General features: G+C 30.5%; 2 protein-coding genes across 3 annotated transcripts; one reads left to right on the top strand and one right to left on the bottom strand.

The window, feature by feature from the left end:
* The first annotated feature begins 334 nt into the window (after positions 1–334).
* On the top strand, positions 335–10,542 carry LOC143193304 (uncharacterized). 2 transcript variants are annotated; one of them, XM_076399444.1, is made up of 7 exons: positions 335–658; positions 3,997–4,245; positions 6,031–6,183; positions 8,447–8,667; positions 8,746–9,010; positions 9,305–9,560; positions 10,270–10,542. In XM_076399444.1, the coding sequence occupies exons 1-7, from the start codon at positions 495–497 to the stop codon at positions 10,279–10,281; spliced, it is 1,320 nt and encodes a 439-aa protein (XP_076255559.1). In that variant the 5' UTR covers positions 335–494; the 3' UTR covers positions 10,282–10,542. The 2 variants fall into 2 exon arrangements, with proteins under 2 accessions (XP_076255559.1, XP_076255558.1); XM_076399443.1 differs by having other exon boundaries at positions 9,305–9,564.
* Positions 10,543–13,890: 3,348 nt separating this feature from the next.
* Positions 13,891–16,963, bottom strand: LOC143193303 (uncharacterized). Its single transcript, XM_076399441.1, has 2 exons — positions 16,825–16,963; positions 13,891–14,646 (listed from the first exon to the last, which is right to left on the bottom strand). The coding sequence occupies exon 2, from the start codon at positions 14,641–14,643 to the stop codon at positions 14,008–14,010; it is 636 nt and encodes a 211-aa protein (XP_076255556.1). The 5' UTR covers positions 14,644–14,646; positions 16,825–16,963; the 3' UTR covers positions 13,891–14,007.
* Positions 16,964–18,162: the final 1,199 nt, after the last annotated feature.

Here is an 18,162-nt window from a genome sequence, read left to right as displayed (position 1 = left end):
TCAATGTTCTTTGAAGTGATTTATATATTACTTTCTGAGATATTAATTATATCAAAACCGTACTGTTGCTAATTTCGACCAAAATAGTTAGAATCAAGATAAGGATGATGCATTACAGTAACCGCGGACTTTCTAAAAAAAGAAAAAGCTCCACGCTCGACCGGCAAACGACCGTAACATTCAACTATTGTCCTCGGCACAATAAAAGCAAACACTCAAGATCATTGTTAATGTCGTTGTCTTCAAAAGAAGCTCGCGAACCGATTTAGATTCGGACCGGCTGGGTAGGGGAGAGTGGCGTTACACATTTAAACTCGCGATCTTCGTTTTGTTCGGATTCATTTCACCGACCAGCTTATAACTTTCTTCACCAGCATCTCCTGGGCGCTCGCCTTCACCACCTATCGGTTAATATTATCGGTAGTTCTCGAGCTGGTTCTTGAACGCACCGCCGTGTCAATCATAACTGTGATTGTAACTCTTGTACATCGATAATGAGTTATTTGCTTGTGCTGATTGTTATCGGGTTAAGTACTATTTGTGATGTGAGAGGAAACGAGCAAGAATTGACTACGGTATTGCCGAGGACGGCGTCGAATACGGACGAATCAGAGGGAGTCAGAGATGAATCTTTCTGGGACAAGATAAACAGTGGCAGGTTAGACGTTTATCTGTAATGGTAGTAAATTAATATTGTATCGAGATAGAGAGAAAGTAGTAATCCCGTTGAATTTAGCTCGATAAATTTTATTTAACGTGCATAGATTTGCATGGAAATTGGTATTTGCATCAGCAGGTAGTAATTTTAAAGAAATATAGATAGAAACAGTTATTTTAAATAGATATATTGCTTACAATATGTATTTATACAGAATATTTTATGAACGTTAATATATTTTAAAGATATTCAGTTCTAATTTTTTTTTGAATTAAATATTGTTGATATGTATATTGTTCAATACAGCATTTCTTGTAATTAATTCTTTCATTATTATTGAGAATTACTCACTTTTAAATAATTGTTAATATGAGGTATCTAATGTTATATTATTCAATTAAATAAATAAAAAATAATACAATACTGGTGATCAAAAGCGTTAATTATTTTGCTGTTTAATCTACGTTGATATTTATAGAATTAAACTATACATAACGATTAATTTATATAGAAAAATAATTATTTCTTGTTGCTTAGTATCCAGGGAGAAAAAATAATGACGTACAAATATTAATTGGTGATTAATTATCGTTAATGTCCTATTTTATTTATATATTTAATTTACGGCTCATATACGTACAACTACAGTATTTTACATAAATTGATGAATTGATGTAAATAATAATGAGTTGTTGTTTTTTATGTAAATGTTATTGTATTTAATTTTAACAAATTATACAGATTAAATCATGCTACATATATTTTAAAATGGCTATTTATATTTCTAAGGTTTGTTAGCTGAAAAAAAGTAGTAATTAATTAATATTATTGGAAATAAATATTGTTTGGGCACATTTTTATCAAAAATTGATCATTTATTGTGAAGGAATAGAATTTCAGAAATTTTATGAAAGGGTACATTAGTTTATCAGTGGGCTGAGAATCTGGCAATTACTGTAGTGTGAGGTTTCAATTTAAGTGTTTCCTTGCATTGATTGTGCTGATTTTAAACATTTTCCTAGATGATTAATTAAGCTCAAATATTAACTTCAAAACTATATAAGTTACATTCGGCAAAAATATCTCCTCCACAGATTTATAATCATTTAAGAAAAACGAGTGTTACCTAAAAAAATCCTCTGGAAGCCACCGTGTGTTGGTAAGAACTTACGATGAGTATGTTACAACCATAAGAACATGTGAAACAAACATGGTTTTACACGTTTTTACAATTGGAAATACAGAGTTGGAGCTAGAGAGTTATGGGACGATTCAAATGTAGATATTTCAATGTTCAAGACGTTTGAAGATGCGGAATTGCAGAAGTTATTGGTGAGATCCAACGCAAACTCAAAAACAATAGAATCTCAATTTGTGAATCATTACAATTCAATCATCACAAGCAACAGGTAAATAGAAATTGGAAATATTTCTAATAAAATTTTGCTTCAAATGTTGAAAGGAAATCATTTCTGCACCCAGCGGTCATCTAGAGAAGTTGGTTCATCTACCCTAAGGCCATATCCTGTCGGTGTGTCTGTTGGAATCGTGTAGTTGTTGTATATTATTTACTATTCCAACCTGGAAACAGTTGATATTGACCGCAACAGATAACAAGTGATAAATTTGTAGTGTGCATTGATTGAAAAACGTCCACAATACGATCAAAAACATGATAAGGTTATCTTGCAGCATGACAACGTACCATCTCATATACCAAAACCAGTCAAGCATTAAAATCATTTTTATGGGAAGATTTATGGCACTCTCCAGACCAGGCTCCATCTGAAAAGTAAAAAAATGGCTTGATGAATGTTTCAGGTCAAATAAGGAACTATTTATTTGATATGGCATCCACAAATTGTCTAAAAGATAGAGAAATTATATATAATCAAATTGCCAATAATTTTAATCAATACATTTAACTATCCATTATAAATAGAACTTAAACATGTGATTTTTATAGATTGTTCGATATGATTAAAAAATTGTATAATATTAATTACACTTCACTCAGATTTGTTTAAATATATTCTAATAATAATTGGTTAATTAACAATTTCATTAGTTAATTGTATTTATCTAATATCTATTAAGTATACATTGCAATGTGTTTAATTAAAATATATAGGTGGATTATTTAAAAAATCGTATATATCTGTATATTGACCTGCAAAAGTTTGTCGCATTAACTGTAAGTTTCAATCAAGCAACGTTCGTTCGTCTTTAGATCGAAAGAATTTAGAGTATTCAGTAACGTAAATCGATTTGCGGACGGTATGGAATTAAACAAGTATATGCGAACGGGTTTTCAACCACTTCTCTCATTTAAACGTTTTAACAACGGTTATATAATTACATTTAGTATCATTATCCGGATAATATGATTCAGATAGAATTTCAAAATAAATAGAAATTCATTAATTATTATAATGACTACAGTATATTAATGAATATTAAATAAATTTCGCATAATAAATATTTATAATTTATATAAGTTTAACAGGTCAATTGAAAAGTTCTCGGCTACCATAGTAAAACACATTTTTTGGCAAAATTACTGTTTTATTCGACATAATTCCCTTCAAGGGTGATACACTGATTATTGCGACCCTCCAACTTTTCGATACCATTTTTGTAGTACGATTTGTCCTTTGCTTCAAAATAGGCCTCAGTTTCGGCGATCACCTTTTCATTCCACAAACATTTCTTCCCAGCGAGCATTCCTTTGAGATATGATAACAGGAAATGGTCGTTGGGGGCCAGATCTGGTGAATACGGTGGATGGATAGATTTTTGCCATCGTTTTCAGTGACTTGTGACACAATGCATTGTCTTGGTGAAGCAGTACTTTCTTTTTCTTCAAATGCAGTCATTTTCGGCGATTTTGTCCTTCAAACAGTCCAATAACGCTATGTAATAGTCGCTGTTGACGGTCAGTCAACTGTTCATCGTGTGCAGTCCACTCGGATGACTGTCGATTGGACTTTGGAGTGAAATGATGCAGCCATGTTTCATCCATTGTCATATATCGACGCTGGTTTAGTACGCTTGCAAAAAGCAATATTTTATCAACACGAGAAATTCCTTTTTATCAATTTTTTTTCACAATAATAAAAGTTTCTTCACTCAAAATGCTATAATTCACAAACTAGTGATCCGATAGCTGTCAGATTTATACACGCATCTTTTGCGGGTTAGGGCTAACTAAAAAAACGTGGATTTAATTCTAGTAGCGCCATTTATGTGTCAGGCTGGGAACTTTTCAATTGATATGTTACAATAACTAAATGGTTGTTGATTTCCTTAAATTACCTTACTAAAACGACCTTTTGTAGATCTCCATCAGATCGTCGAAGTATATATTCTCATCCCTCGGAGCTAAATCTGGAGAATGACGACGGTGGAACAAGACTCACGCTTAAAGAATTCTTAGATTATTTCTCGAGAAAACATAGCAGACCTGACGGGTCTCCGTCCATAGATAATGATGAAAAAAGACCGAACTTGGATGATAAATCGAAAAGCTGGACTACGGTGGATGTTCATAAGCACTCCAATCACCATCCATATGAAGACAAAAAAGGGTATGTTTGGATGTGTATTTTACTAGAAATTGTAGATTTTAACATACCTTAATACAGTAGTTGTTTGCGTGTATTTTGATCAATGGTAACTATTGTTGAAATACGATGGTTTACACAATTTCAGTTTTCGGTTTTCTGTTTAGTATGATTGAGTTACTCAATATGTACAGACGCTAACCACGGAACACTTGAAATTGTCAGTTTGGGTTTCAACGATTTAAAACTTATGATTCTTGATTGTGACTAAACCCAATCAAACCAAACAGGTGTATATTGTAAATGAATTACAACTCAAATGTTACAACCCAATTATTACTCAAATTACTTACTTGTATGTTTCACTGACAATTGTTTTCATACGTTTATATGCAATGAAAAAAATCCAAAATGAGGAGAAAGAAGAAGAATATGTTTCTGGAGCATATTGAGATACATCTACATCTACATACTACAGTGCGATGTGTTAAATGCAAAATAGTGGCAGGAGAGCCATGATCTCTCTGTACTGATCTACATATGGTGGGTCAGTAACATGTAGTGTATTGTGATCTACTAAAACGGAAAAAAAGTTACTGCAGCTGTATACCGATGTCAATTGAACAAATTGAATTATGTGTTGGTATAAAAAGCAGTAACAGCGAATAATAGACACAAAATCACATGTGAAGGATGCTTTTCCACATCCAACGTATTCATCGAGCTGATTATTAGCTGTTTCAATAAATGCAGCATGGCTTGGCTAAGATATGGTTGCGAAATGCTGAAAAAGTTGTAGAAAATGCATTTAAATGGAAGAATTGATTAGTATACATGCATCACCTAATACATATAACGGTTGCTTCTTCTTTATATTGAAAGAACTTTGAATTAAAGCAAAATTCACTAATATTAAGTTTTGAAACTTAGTAGTATTTAGGCTTTGTGAAATAATTTCTGATATATAACTAACTGCTTATAATTAAGAGTGGAAAATTCGATAAGAAGCAATCATCCCAGTCAGGTCAGTAACAAAGCTGGATAAGACCATATTCTAACCCTTTTCCTAAGGCTCTCTTCAAAACATCTGTAATTTCTTAATAAAATTAACCTTTGTATTTAGAAAAGAATAGCGATTCTTTAAAAAAAACTATGAATTTTTAAAATTAATGTTCTTAAAAGAAACAGTGTTTAGTCTGTAATATAATCAGGAGATATTGACAGTTGAGTTATAAAAAGTTATTGAATTTTTACTACCTAATTTCAATAATATAAATGTACAGAATATCTTTTTCCAATGGAATGATTCTGCAACTTATATTGTTAATGAAGCCATTGATTTATTGAAACAAAAGTTTTTTGCTCCTAAATCTATTTCTATTTCATTGTAGATCATTAAAAAGCTCTATAAAAATAATATAAGAAACAATACTTTGGGTACAGTCGTAAAAGTTATTTATCAGATATTTTTTTAAAAATCAGAAGTATATAAATTATAATAAATATGAATTATTAATAAAACATTATATACATTTTTGAAAAACATGGGTATTATTTCAAGTGTGTTTCAGATTTTAAACTATATGAATGGTGCCTGGTCATTTTTTTGAGGATTCTTCTCACGTCAGTTATCCAAAAATTAAAAAAAGACATAAAATAGACGTTACTAATTTTAGGATAATGTTCCACTGCTTACTAAACCGAAATGTCAAAAAATATCACTTCCACTTTCTGTTAAATGATAGTTAACCCCCTTGAAAGTTCTACTCTGCTATAGATCCTATTTTAATAAATATTATTTTTTTTTAGTTGGGTAAGTTTGGAGCCCATACCATGGTCGATATCAAAGGTATCGAAATGGCAAAGTAAATATAAACCAGCTAGCGAGAGACCTTGGGATGAGTACGACCCTGTTACCAGTTCACGCCCTTTCTTGTATGACGAAGATTTTAAAAATAAGAGGTAAGAACCACTTGTCTATCTCTTGTCTATGTACATATGCCTTATGTATTATTGTCTATTGTATTATGCCTTAAAAATAAGTATATTTCTGTTTTTACGAATAAGATAAAAATATGACAAACACAAAAAACATATACTTGGCTCATAAACTTGGAAATTGGTTGTATCAAATTTTGGAACCATCTTGTTTATGAATAATAAGCATTTTGAAGCTGAATATAGTTTTTACTATGTATGTAATTGATATAAATTGGACATTTTCATGACATGATTTTTTAAGATGTGGTTTATTAAGACAGAACAGCATCGATTAACTTACTTGGACTTTTGGCGATTAAATCCCATCCTTAGTCAGTGTGAAACGTTGATATGACGAATTTAATTATAGTCGCATTTCGCTCAGGTACGAAAATAACGAAAATCGTCCAAAATCAGTTGTGGTACCAGAAAAAATTAATATTAGTCGTGAAATAATATTGCAACATCGTCATGTGACATACCGAACATTAGTATGACGAGCATTAATAAGATATTGATAGTCATTACAACATCAAATGAATATTTAGCTGCGAAAAAGATTTGTTCACGTTATATCCCGCATAATTGACAAAAGCTCAAAAAGATGCTTATATCAATTGATGCAAAGAAAAGGCCAAGAAATACAATCGCGATGCATCTATAATATCTACACGACTGATTAATTTCGGATTTACGAGTATGAATTCTAAAAAGCGAAGCGCTTCGGAGCAAATGATCGCCTCTTTCTTTCGAATAACTGAACATGTGACAACCGCGCCTTTAGGGTAATCTAGAATGGTGTATTCTGATGGTACACAACCATTTGGATCATCCTTCATGATGGTAATGCAACTTCTCATACATTGACTAAAATAACCACCTGTTTGACCGACTAATAGTTCGAATGTACAGACCTGATTTGGCACCAAATGAACTTTTCATTCCCGAATAAATTACGTGGTCAACGTTTTTCGGCGCCTGAAGAAGCCGTTGATATATTCAAAGCCACGTTTTGGAGGTACCTTAATGAGAATGAAAAAGTGTTACTAAGATTGATTTAAACTAACGTTGGGAACTATCGACTGAAAACAGTCGAAACAATCGATAGTCGCAAAACAGTCGATAGTCAAAAATCTAGCGACTGAAAATAGTAAATATTATTTCATCAACTAATACAAATGCACGGTTCGACTGTTTTGCTTTCAATTCGTGATATCAGGCGAAGATGTACGAACCCTTTGTTGTATATATAAATCGTGAGAGAGGAAAGGACGGAAATAATTGCTTGGACCGGTTAATTATATATGTGCTTATATTTTCCAACGGTAGTATAAGCGATACGAAGATGTAAATATTCCTTCACGTATGAACTTTAAAAAAGAAAAGGAAAAAAATGTTGAATACTATTAACATGTAATTAACAACCTATTTCATTTCATTTTAAATGAAGTAGAGTTACTTTTATATTTGAATGTTCTGTGGATTTGTAAAAAGGAATAGAATTTTTCTATGGAATGGAATAATACACAATAGAATTTAATCAAAACTTAAAATCTAAAGATGTAAAATAACCATAAATAGTAAATAAAAATTAGACATATACCTAATCATAGAAAAAAAAACTAATCCATGACATAATTAAAAATGATCGATAAATTGATAAAAACAATCTTGAAAAATATCGTTCCAAAATTCTGCTTTATTAATACACAATATATTGTTATTTACAAGCAAACTACCAAAAAAGTCATAAAACTATATATATTACATATAAATCTATGTAAGCATAAATTGGGTAGATTTTTGTCAAGGTCGCGGCTAGGGCGACAGAGCCAGAACGTTAAAAATCAGTCGAATGAAACTAGTAGTACCAAAAATAGTAACTAAAAATACACGACTGAAACAGTCGATAGTAAATAGTAACAAAGTCAGTTGGAAAAGTAGTAACTGAAATTAGCGACTGAAAATAATCGACTGAAATAGTTACTGGAACAGTCGATAGTAAAACGTACTCAATTACTAAACAGTCGATAATCGTTTTCAGTCGATAGTTCCCAACGCTAATTTAAACACAAAAATGATATAAGCTTATTTATTATTGAATTAATATAAACCCTAATAAAGGGCAACAATGGTATATTCTTTAATTTAGAGCCTGTTAATTAATTTTAGTTATTTTGGAGTTCATTTTGATGACTGTATTCACTTATCAGAAATAATTTTAAGATAAAATATTTGTTGATAGACCAGTCTCCATAACCCCACCGAGTCCTTATGTGTATCATCACCCTACAGAAAGTTCTGACCGATATGATACCTATCACGACAGACCCATGAAACCAGGACCCTATTCGCAAAATACCTACTCACGACCAACAAGCCCTTATAGTCATCGAGTACATGTGGAAGCCCATTTCCCATCATCAGGTTCTTATAGTAGTACCGGCAGACCATATTATCATAATAGTAAGTCAGTTGTATTTTTGAAAATCGATTGGATTGTATCTAAAAATGCGCATTGATGGCCAATTACGTTTATTCCAGGTAATGATTGCAAGCATCCAAATCATCCCTACGATGATATAATCACTGATGGCATGCCATCGAATTTCCCACAATCACAGCAATATGATGCTTTAAGACGAAAGGGTACAGAAATTGAAATACATCCAGAGACCCATCCTTTTGGAGGTGATGGTGAATGGATACTATTATCAACGACCAAAGGATATAAGCCATCAAGAAACAGGCAAAGGTCTTTGGATTTGGGTACAACTAGCGAGCCTTCTCAAGGTTTGACAACAACTAAGTATGTATAATTTGGTTTGACATAAATTTTATTATTATCTGGCAATCTATCCTTGATTTTATTTTAATCTCTATTAATTTACTATTCATTTATTATAACAACTCCCTGTAATTGTTTCAAGAGACTTTAATAGATTATCAAGTAGTTTAGATACCTACTAAATTTATACTAAATCATGTGTTAAGCTTAAATAGTCTTAACTAAATATTTAGATTTTTATCTATTAACATTGACTGTTCTACTACATACGTGTACTTTATACTATTTACAAGTATTTTTATGTGTTATTTGTAGGGGTGTTAAATTAACAGTATTGCCACCTTTAAAAGGATCTAACATAAATATGACAACCGCGCATGGGGGTCTCCTTCAAGTGGAATCAACATTCGACAGTGTAGAACAGTCCAAAAAGAAATTTGACCAAAAAAATAATACAAATAAAAACAAGACGAAAAAGAGGAGGAAGAATATTAAGAAAAAATTCAATGAACAACAATTAACTACAGTTCCTACAGTACACAAGGCTGATCCAGAGGCTATTATGGCAGCAGTAGGTAATATTATATTTTATAGAACAGAAGACATATATCTTTAGAAAGTTAATAGTTATACTAGGTATACATTGCTGTGTGAGCATATAGTATAACTTTATACTTGTATTATATTTGCATATTATTACAGAATATCGCTTTATCAGAATCAGAATGATTTCATACAAATAAATACTGCAGACCACCATTATTAGAAGAAACTTTGATAAAACCTCACTTAATTCTCACCTAGCGTCCTAGTAATTCAGTTTGTAATTGAAGAATTGTAAATATTCGATATTTTAATGACTGAGGTAGTAAATAATGATCATTTCTTTGATTATTGTATCTTCTTGTATAAGATAATTTCGTTTGATCTCATCCTTTATGGAATACCTCTTTGTACCCTCATTATAGTGTCCATTGTTCTAAAAGTTTGATGCAGGCATATTTGAATGTTCAAATAAGTCTTCAATGTTACTTGTATACGAAGAAAACATTGAAAATCAAATTGATGTCAAAAATATAATAATCCTTATAACAATCAGGCATTGGGTTTGTCCAAGAATATGCCTATATATTGACGATTTCAACATATATAATAAGAACATAATGTACAAAACGTAATTAAAAAAAATTGTTATAAATAAATTGTTTATAAATGTAATTTAAAATGTAAATTTTTATGTATAAAGATTATGCCTGTATTTTCATACTTTTCTTTTACAGGTGCTGGAATAATACCGGCAACAATGGCCATGATGGTACCCATCGCTATGAGCGGAGGCTAAATGCTATATCTCATAAAATCCTCTAATTTATTTAAATTCTATTTATTGTATATTTTTTTAGGTTTAGTTATTTAGACTGTTTTTTTATATTATTAAAATGCCAAGATTATTCATATCATGTGAAGATATATCATTGCAGTTTTACATTATTCAAGATTGTGATAATTTACAGTTGCTCTTGTAGCTATTTCAATAAATATATTGAACTTTTCTTTTATATATATTTATTTTTGATCCACAAAATATTGATTTTAATATAAATGGTTATTTAAGATTACTATACTTGCTATACTCTCAGAATAGTAATTTCTATACCAAATTTTCAATAGCCAAGATGCCAAGATGCTAAAAAAGTTGGGAAAGGAAGAAAGGAATTTTTTATTTTTACCACTATTCAACTATGTCCCAATATATATTATGTCTAATGATCATATTGCAGCATTAATGCATACACAGTACCACTGTTTATTCGAACTATCACCAATTTTATACAACCTTTGTGAAATCCACCATTAAGCGAACGGTTGGAAACTATTGAAGCCCGAAAAATAACGAAAAGGTCTTTATGATCTTTAATTGTTTAAAGTGAAAGCCTATATTAAAACCTCAAAATCAAATGTAACTTCTCTTTTATAGATTTTAACAACTCATTGAAAACAGTACAAAGCTTCTTCCGTCCACACACCATCAAAAAATATTGTTAAACTTAACTGTAAAAGACATTTATAGAAGGCAACCCCACTTTTAATGTCAATTAAAGTTCCTTATTAGTTAAAGAGCATCGTACATATTAATCTTGACTTTAAAAATGGATGTCTAAATCATTTTATCACGAAACTACAACTAAATCGTGGCTCTTAATGATATATTTAAAGGAATATAACTGTAACTTAATGGCTAGCAAAACAAAACTAGTTGCATGCAAAAAATTCTCAGTCAATAGACTCTAACGGTGATTAATTTTTTAGAATCAAACCCCAGTAAAAAGTATAAATTTTTTTCGAGATTTTAAAATTATATACTATATCATATAGAAACGTATGTACAGTTATGTTGATCATAGAATAAATATCATCAGGTGTAAGATTATCAATTAGTTATAGTTATAAAGTTATTTTAATATGAAATAAAATTTTGTTTCTTAATTAATGTTTCGGAAAATAATTATTAAGTATTTGTTTTATCATTTTATAATATCAAGTAGTTATATATAAGTTCAGTGGGTAGCGCTTGAGGGATATAAATAAAAAGATCCACCAAATGAGCAATAATCCAGTATCCACTTATAAAAATTAAGAAAGAAAAAAAATAAAACTAAAAAAGTTATGCGCTAGAGAACAGACCTCGTATTTCTTTAGCCAATAACAGACCGCATTGGTTGGATAATAAAGAACTGGGGAGAAAGTCAATAGAAATGTAAAAACTCTCCATAAAAGTGGGAAATATACATAAAATAATGACAAACATACATATACCAGAATAGTAACGATATGTGACATATGGACTTAGCATTGGCTGATCTCTGGATAGATGCTAGCTACAACATTCATTTTAAGATTTTGGTCACCTCACAAGTCTATTTTAAAGAAACACCTAGAACGTTTTAACATCTATTAATTACCAAAATAATCATAACAATGATAAGGACTATAAGGTTAGCCTTATCTGTACATCGTCCTTCTAAATATTTTTCTTAAATAGGATATTGCTGGCAAACAAGCGTATTGTATATTGCTGCCAAACAAAGCCATATTTTATGATGTTGATGCGCGCCTACACACAGCCAAAGCGGTTCAGCATTGGACTAAAGAGCATCAGAATATCCTCAAACATCTTAACCTGCCTAGCACAATCGCCAACCTTTATGAGGAGTATTAAAAAGGAAGTTGAGGAATAGATATTATTTTCGAAGATTTCGTTGGAAAATATTCAAATACTCTAAGTATCCATTCCGCGAAGACTTAAGACCTTTTTAATAAATAAATATTCAGTATATGTTTGGTGTTTATATTATTTTGTCCATTCCATGTAAATGTGCTTTATGGTTAAAAATATATTGGAAGAACAATTCTTACGAAATTATCATAGGATAATGTTGTGGACTGCAATTGATACGATTGTTTAGTACTGAATAATAAATGGTTGTTACACAACATATCATTCTGCATGGAGAAGAGTATATGGGGATTCCTAAATCACATATGGAATTTAAATGTTAGCTTAAAGATAGAAAATAATGTATAAAATTACTTAAAATAGAATGTTTATATTACAGAGTACTTATAAAACCGAATTATTTTTAATTAAAATTAAATTTATATTAAGAAAAGAGAAACACTAATTTTTTATAAAATTTTCTCCGAATAAAAAAAATAAAAACAAACATAAAAAAATATTAATAAATACTGCAGACTACTATTATTAGAAGAAACTTTGATAAAACATCAGTTAATTTAAACCAAGCTTCTTCGTAATTCTATTTTTAACTGATGTATTGTAAATGTTCGAGATTTTAATTAGTGAGGTAGTAAATAATGATAATTTCTTTGATTATTGTATCTTCTTGTACAATATAGTTTCGTTTGATGTAAACCTTTATGGAATATGTCTTTGTACCCTTATTATAGTGTGCATTATTTTGAAAGTTTGATGCCGGAATATTTGAATATTAAAATAAAAATGAAAAATTCAAAATAAAATGAAGTCGAAAATATAATAACTCTTATAACAACCATGCATTGGGTTTGTTCAAGAATATGCCTATATATTGATCATTTCAACATGAACTTACGGTACATAATGCAGTTTTCTTTATAAATGTAATTTAAAATGTAAATTTCTTAATGTATACAGAAATATGCTGAAATTATTCCTGAATTTTCATACTTTTGCTTTACAGGTGCTGGAATAATATCAGCAACAATGGTCATGATGGTACCGATCGCTATGAGCAGAGGCTAAATGCTATATCTCATAAAATAATATGACTTATTTAAATTCTATTTATTGTATATTTTTTTAGGTTTACTCATTTAGACTGTTTTTTTGTATTATTAAGATGCCAAGATTATTCATATCATTTGAAGATATATCATTGCAGTTTTACATTATTCACGATTGTGATCATTTACTTTTGCTATTGTAGCTATTTCAATAAAGATATTGAACTTTTCTTTTATATCCATTTATTTTTGATCCACGAAATATTGATTTTAATATAAGTGATTTATTAAAATTACTTTCCTTTATACTTTCCTTTTCCTTTCCTTTTATTACTAATCCTTTATACCACCGAGGGTTTATCTGGACTGGACCTACTGTTTAACGTGGGCTCCGAACCTTAGAACTTAGAAATAATCCCAGAAGACATCTGGTTTTACCCAGCCTGACAAAACAAACTGGGATCATTTTGTATACAATTATTTAAAATAGAATCTTCATATTATAAACAACGTATAAAACCAAATTAATTTTAATTAAAATTAAATTCATATTAAAAGAGGAGAAATACTGATATTTTATAGAATTTTCTCTGAATAAGAAAAAATTAAAACAAACATAAATAAATATTAATTTATTAAAGTAACCTACTATTTAAGGTTGTATAATCCTATATATAAATATATTACCTTACACTTATTTCAATTTACATCAATCATGGCTATATCTAAGTCATTCATTCAACACTTTTGCTAGCTGTCTTCCAGGGTTGGCGATTTCTTCTAAATCTTTTCGGTGTTTTTTGATCGTCAGATTCGTTTTCATTTGTGCTCGTGTTTTTATTCTCCTCGGTATTTTTATTGAAGCGATCTCGTTTGGCTTCCAATCTTTTTTGTACTTCCAAACTCGTAGAGACACCGGTTCCATTTTTCCTCGCTTCAGTTTGATTTCTGGTGTGTTCGTCAATTTTAGCGTGGAAAGCCGAGAAATAATCTTCGATGTGACTCAAGAGGTTATCGCGAACGCTTCCTAGAAAATGTCTCGTCATGTTCAATTTCAAGTTCAGGAGATCGAAGAAGAGGCTAATCGATGATAAATCGACGCCGTAATCTGCGGGAGAAGGGGTTGGTTTGGTCGGTTTTGAGGTCGTCGTAGTGGTGCTGCTTGAGCTTTCCGGTTTGGTTCCTTCTGGGGATATTTCGTTGTCGAGGTCGTCGGGAATCATGTTGTCTACTTCGTTGTTGTCGGGTGATGGTGTAGCCACGGTAGTTCCATCGATAGCATCTGGTTTCTCCGAAGGAACGCCCAAAGATGCTGATGACGCGAATGCTATCGTAATAGCAACATAAATCAGTATAGACAGAACCTTCATGATCTAAAACATAAAATATGAGATCATAAGTACTAATTTAATTAAAAATAATTTTCAATATTACTTTTAAATATAATGTTACTATAATGTATACAAATGTATTTATTCAAGAAATATAAAGTATAATTCAGAATATTTTATATTTATATTATCTAAATAAGAAAAACACTCGACTAAAAATGAAACTTTTCAGTCAAATGCACGCTTCTACTGTTTTTCCTGGAGAAGTACGAATTCCCTGTTATATTAACTGTTTGATTATTTGTGCTGTGTAGATCAGTTCATTTTAAATAATTTTAAATTGGCAAGTAGTAGTGTAAAAAAAGGAAAGGAATAATGATCCCAAATATGTTTAATTCAAAGAAAGTCAAAAAAATATTAAAATAAGTCTAAATATGAAAAAGTAACAAATAAATCTACATTATTGCAATTTACATTTGTTATTGCATCTATTTCAATTAAGATATTGAACTTTGAGGAGTGAAAGATGATAAAGAAACTTCTTTCTATTTATTTCTAAGTGTTTTGAACTATTAAAACTCAGTGGAAAATCCGACAAAGTAAATGATCCCAATCACGTCAATAATCAAGCTGGGTAAGGCCTGATATTTTCTGGGATTATTTTTAAAGTTGGTCACCTTCCAGTCGGTAGGCTTAATGCCGAGGACCGTGGTTCGGAACTCACATTAAACTGTAGGTCCAATCCAGACAAACACTCGTTGGTAAAAAGAACACTTTAAAGAATAAAAATTATAATAACAATTTATCATAATTTAGTTTATCATTTTAATAATTGTTGGGAAAAACCTAATATTGTTTTTTTTTAATTTAAAGGCGAATATTTGATAATATTTATGTGAATATAACATTTCAGGTATATTTCAGATTTTCCTATAATCAGTCAAAAATAACTGGGCATTGAAATTCAAAATTCAAGATCGTTTTCGTTGTATTATGCTTTTTTATTTCCTTATACAAATACAGGTTAGACTCTGTCAAAATTGTGTGGTTCTAACGGTGGGTGAGCTTCAGTGTCACAATTTATTTGCACGGTTTTACTCTAGAGATACTTAATGCTTAATCATGATATACTTTATGACAGTTTTGAGCCCTTTACATAAGACAGGTGGCCAAAAAGAGCTTGACACTTCAGTTCGAGTTAATAGTGAAAAAATTGATACAACGAGAGATCAAGAGAAGCATTGTGGCTGAAGCCTGGATAATTAATTCAAGCCCCATTGATTATTATTTGAAAAGTATAAGAATAAATTAAATACTGGCTTTAAAAACATATAAATAACCCATATTACTTTTTTTTCCAGCAAACATTCAACAATTGACCAGGTACATAGATCACATATATTATTGAAATAGCCTATGGAGAGAAAAAGTTTGCTCATATATATTCTTGGACGTAGCATAAACCTTCGATAAATTCTGGAATAAGGGACTCATATATAAACTTCATAAAATGTTACTGAAGCAATACGTTGAACTCTTAAACCCCTGTTTCTCATCCAGGATGTTTAGAGTTAATCAAAAATAAGCTTGATCAACAATTAAAAAAAACCAAAGCATAACGTATAATGCAAGGCAGTTTTTTGGTCCAGATCTTTATTATCCAGATACTAGTCTAGACACTATGGTTACATTTTCTGATAACACTACAATACCTGCTATTGGAGACGATAGTCAAGAAGCAAGAAGAAAATTGTAATACGCAAGTAATGATATAAATAAGCGGATACAGACATGGAGAATAAAAGTAAAGAACAAATCAGTTCATGTTGTATTCACCTACAACCTAACTGTTCATATACCAATAAATAAGAATAATACTATTATCCTATACAGTGCTACGTGCCTTGGGATGGAACTTGTCGAAAAACTTCGTTGGAAAAAAATATATTGGTTATTTGGAAGAAAATTTAAATTATGTGTACATAATTAGTTGCTGCTATACAAGCAGATACTAAAACCTATATGGATCTATGCAATTCAGTGATTTCAGGAATTTATTATATAATATATTAATATATAAAACAACATACCAGTCCATTATTAATAATATTATAGTTTAAATTAAATAAAAACAATATAAATTAGTAATTTTCATTACTATATTAACTAATATTAAAATTTTAAGAAGACTATTGTTTGTTTAAATAATAACATACGTACCGGTATATGTTAAAGCTCCCCTAAAATCCACAAACGTTCTTGTCGTAAACTGAAACCGTACTGCTGAAGCCGACACTACCAACGGACAGGATGGACCATCTTAATATAACGGTAGAACCAGCCATCGATACATTTAAAACGAAAAAATGACCAAGCTATACTTGTACAAGGTGTGTTTTTGTTTTGTTATTGTTTAAGAGACATGGGAAGAATTAATTATGTCAAAGCCGATTTATAAATTATTTATTTACTAAACCCTTATATGATTTCAGCGGGCTAGTTTAGTTTTAAATATTGATAAGAATTCATCAATTAATTTGGAGATATCCGGTATAAGGCAGCTTCGTTTGTGACACAAAAAAAATTAGTATAAAATTGCATGCAGAAAATACGTCAATTTGTGTTGGTATTTAAGTTAGCTTCGTTATGATTCACTTATTTTTGTCAGACATTGAAATATTTCAATGTAAATAATAAAGGTTTGAATATTAATATGTGGTAAAGTAATGGTGGTAAATTAATCATCATATACAATATGACGAGAGTGAATCATTAGTATTATATTTCTCTAGTTTTTTTCGAAGTTGCATTCTAGAGAAAAATGCATAAAACCACATACATACACTTAGCATAATGAAATGGTACATTAAATTGTTTTATTAAAAGGAATAATTTTTTTTATTTAATTATTACTTTGTTACTAGTCGTTTCCGAATAACCTACAATTTGTCTTTATGATCACTTTAGTCCAATAGGACCCATCGGCCCTATCGCAGTCTCTAGTTAAAAAATAATGTTTATACATGTCACTGCTGTATTTTTTATTATATGCACTTCACTACACAACACTACACAAGATCATATGGTTTGATTCTTTTGAGTCTGTATCCTGTTCCGGTGGTATCCAAAAGTTGCAATACACATATGGTTTCCTCCTGCTCCCTTACAATTCTTTTGAGTCTGAATAGGTAATTAGTCCTATAGTATTTGTGTGCGCCCCTCAGGGCTTTGTTCTGAAAAATTTGTATTTTGTTTATGTTACCATTTGCAGAACATCACCATAATTGAACTCCGTTTGTCCATATAGGTTTCAGTATTTGCATATATAATAACAATTTATTATGTACTTGTAATTGTGATTTTCTTCCATTTAGCCAGTACATTTTGCTATATTTCAATTCCAGTTCTTTTCTTTTCTTCTTTATGTGTTCCTTCCAGCGAAATTTTGCATCAAGATTCATTCCGAGATATTTAGCGTTCTTGCTATATGGAATGATTGTATTATTTAATGTTGTAGATGCTTGGACGGTCTGATTGTAGGTGAACTGCACATGCACA

This window comes from Rhynchophorus ferrugineus, unplaced genomic scaffold (genome assembly GCF_030347505.1).
Source record: "Rhynchophorus ferrugineus isolate W39M unplaced genomic scaffold, kcgeb_rfMv2 rfM3, whole genome shotgun sequence".
Classification (NCBI taxonomy): domain Eukaryota; kingdom Metazoa; phylum Arthropoda; class Insecta; order Coleoptera; family Curculionidae; genus Rhynchophorus; species Rhynchophorus ferrugineus.
Note: the sequence above shows the minus strand (reverse complement) of the source record. Positions and strands in the feature narration are given on the sequence as shown.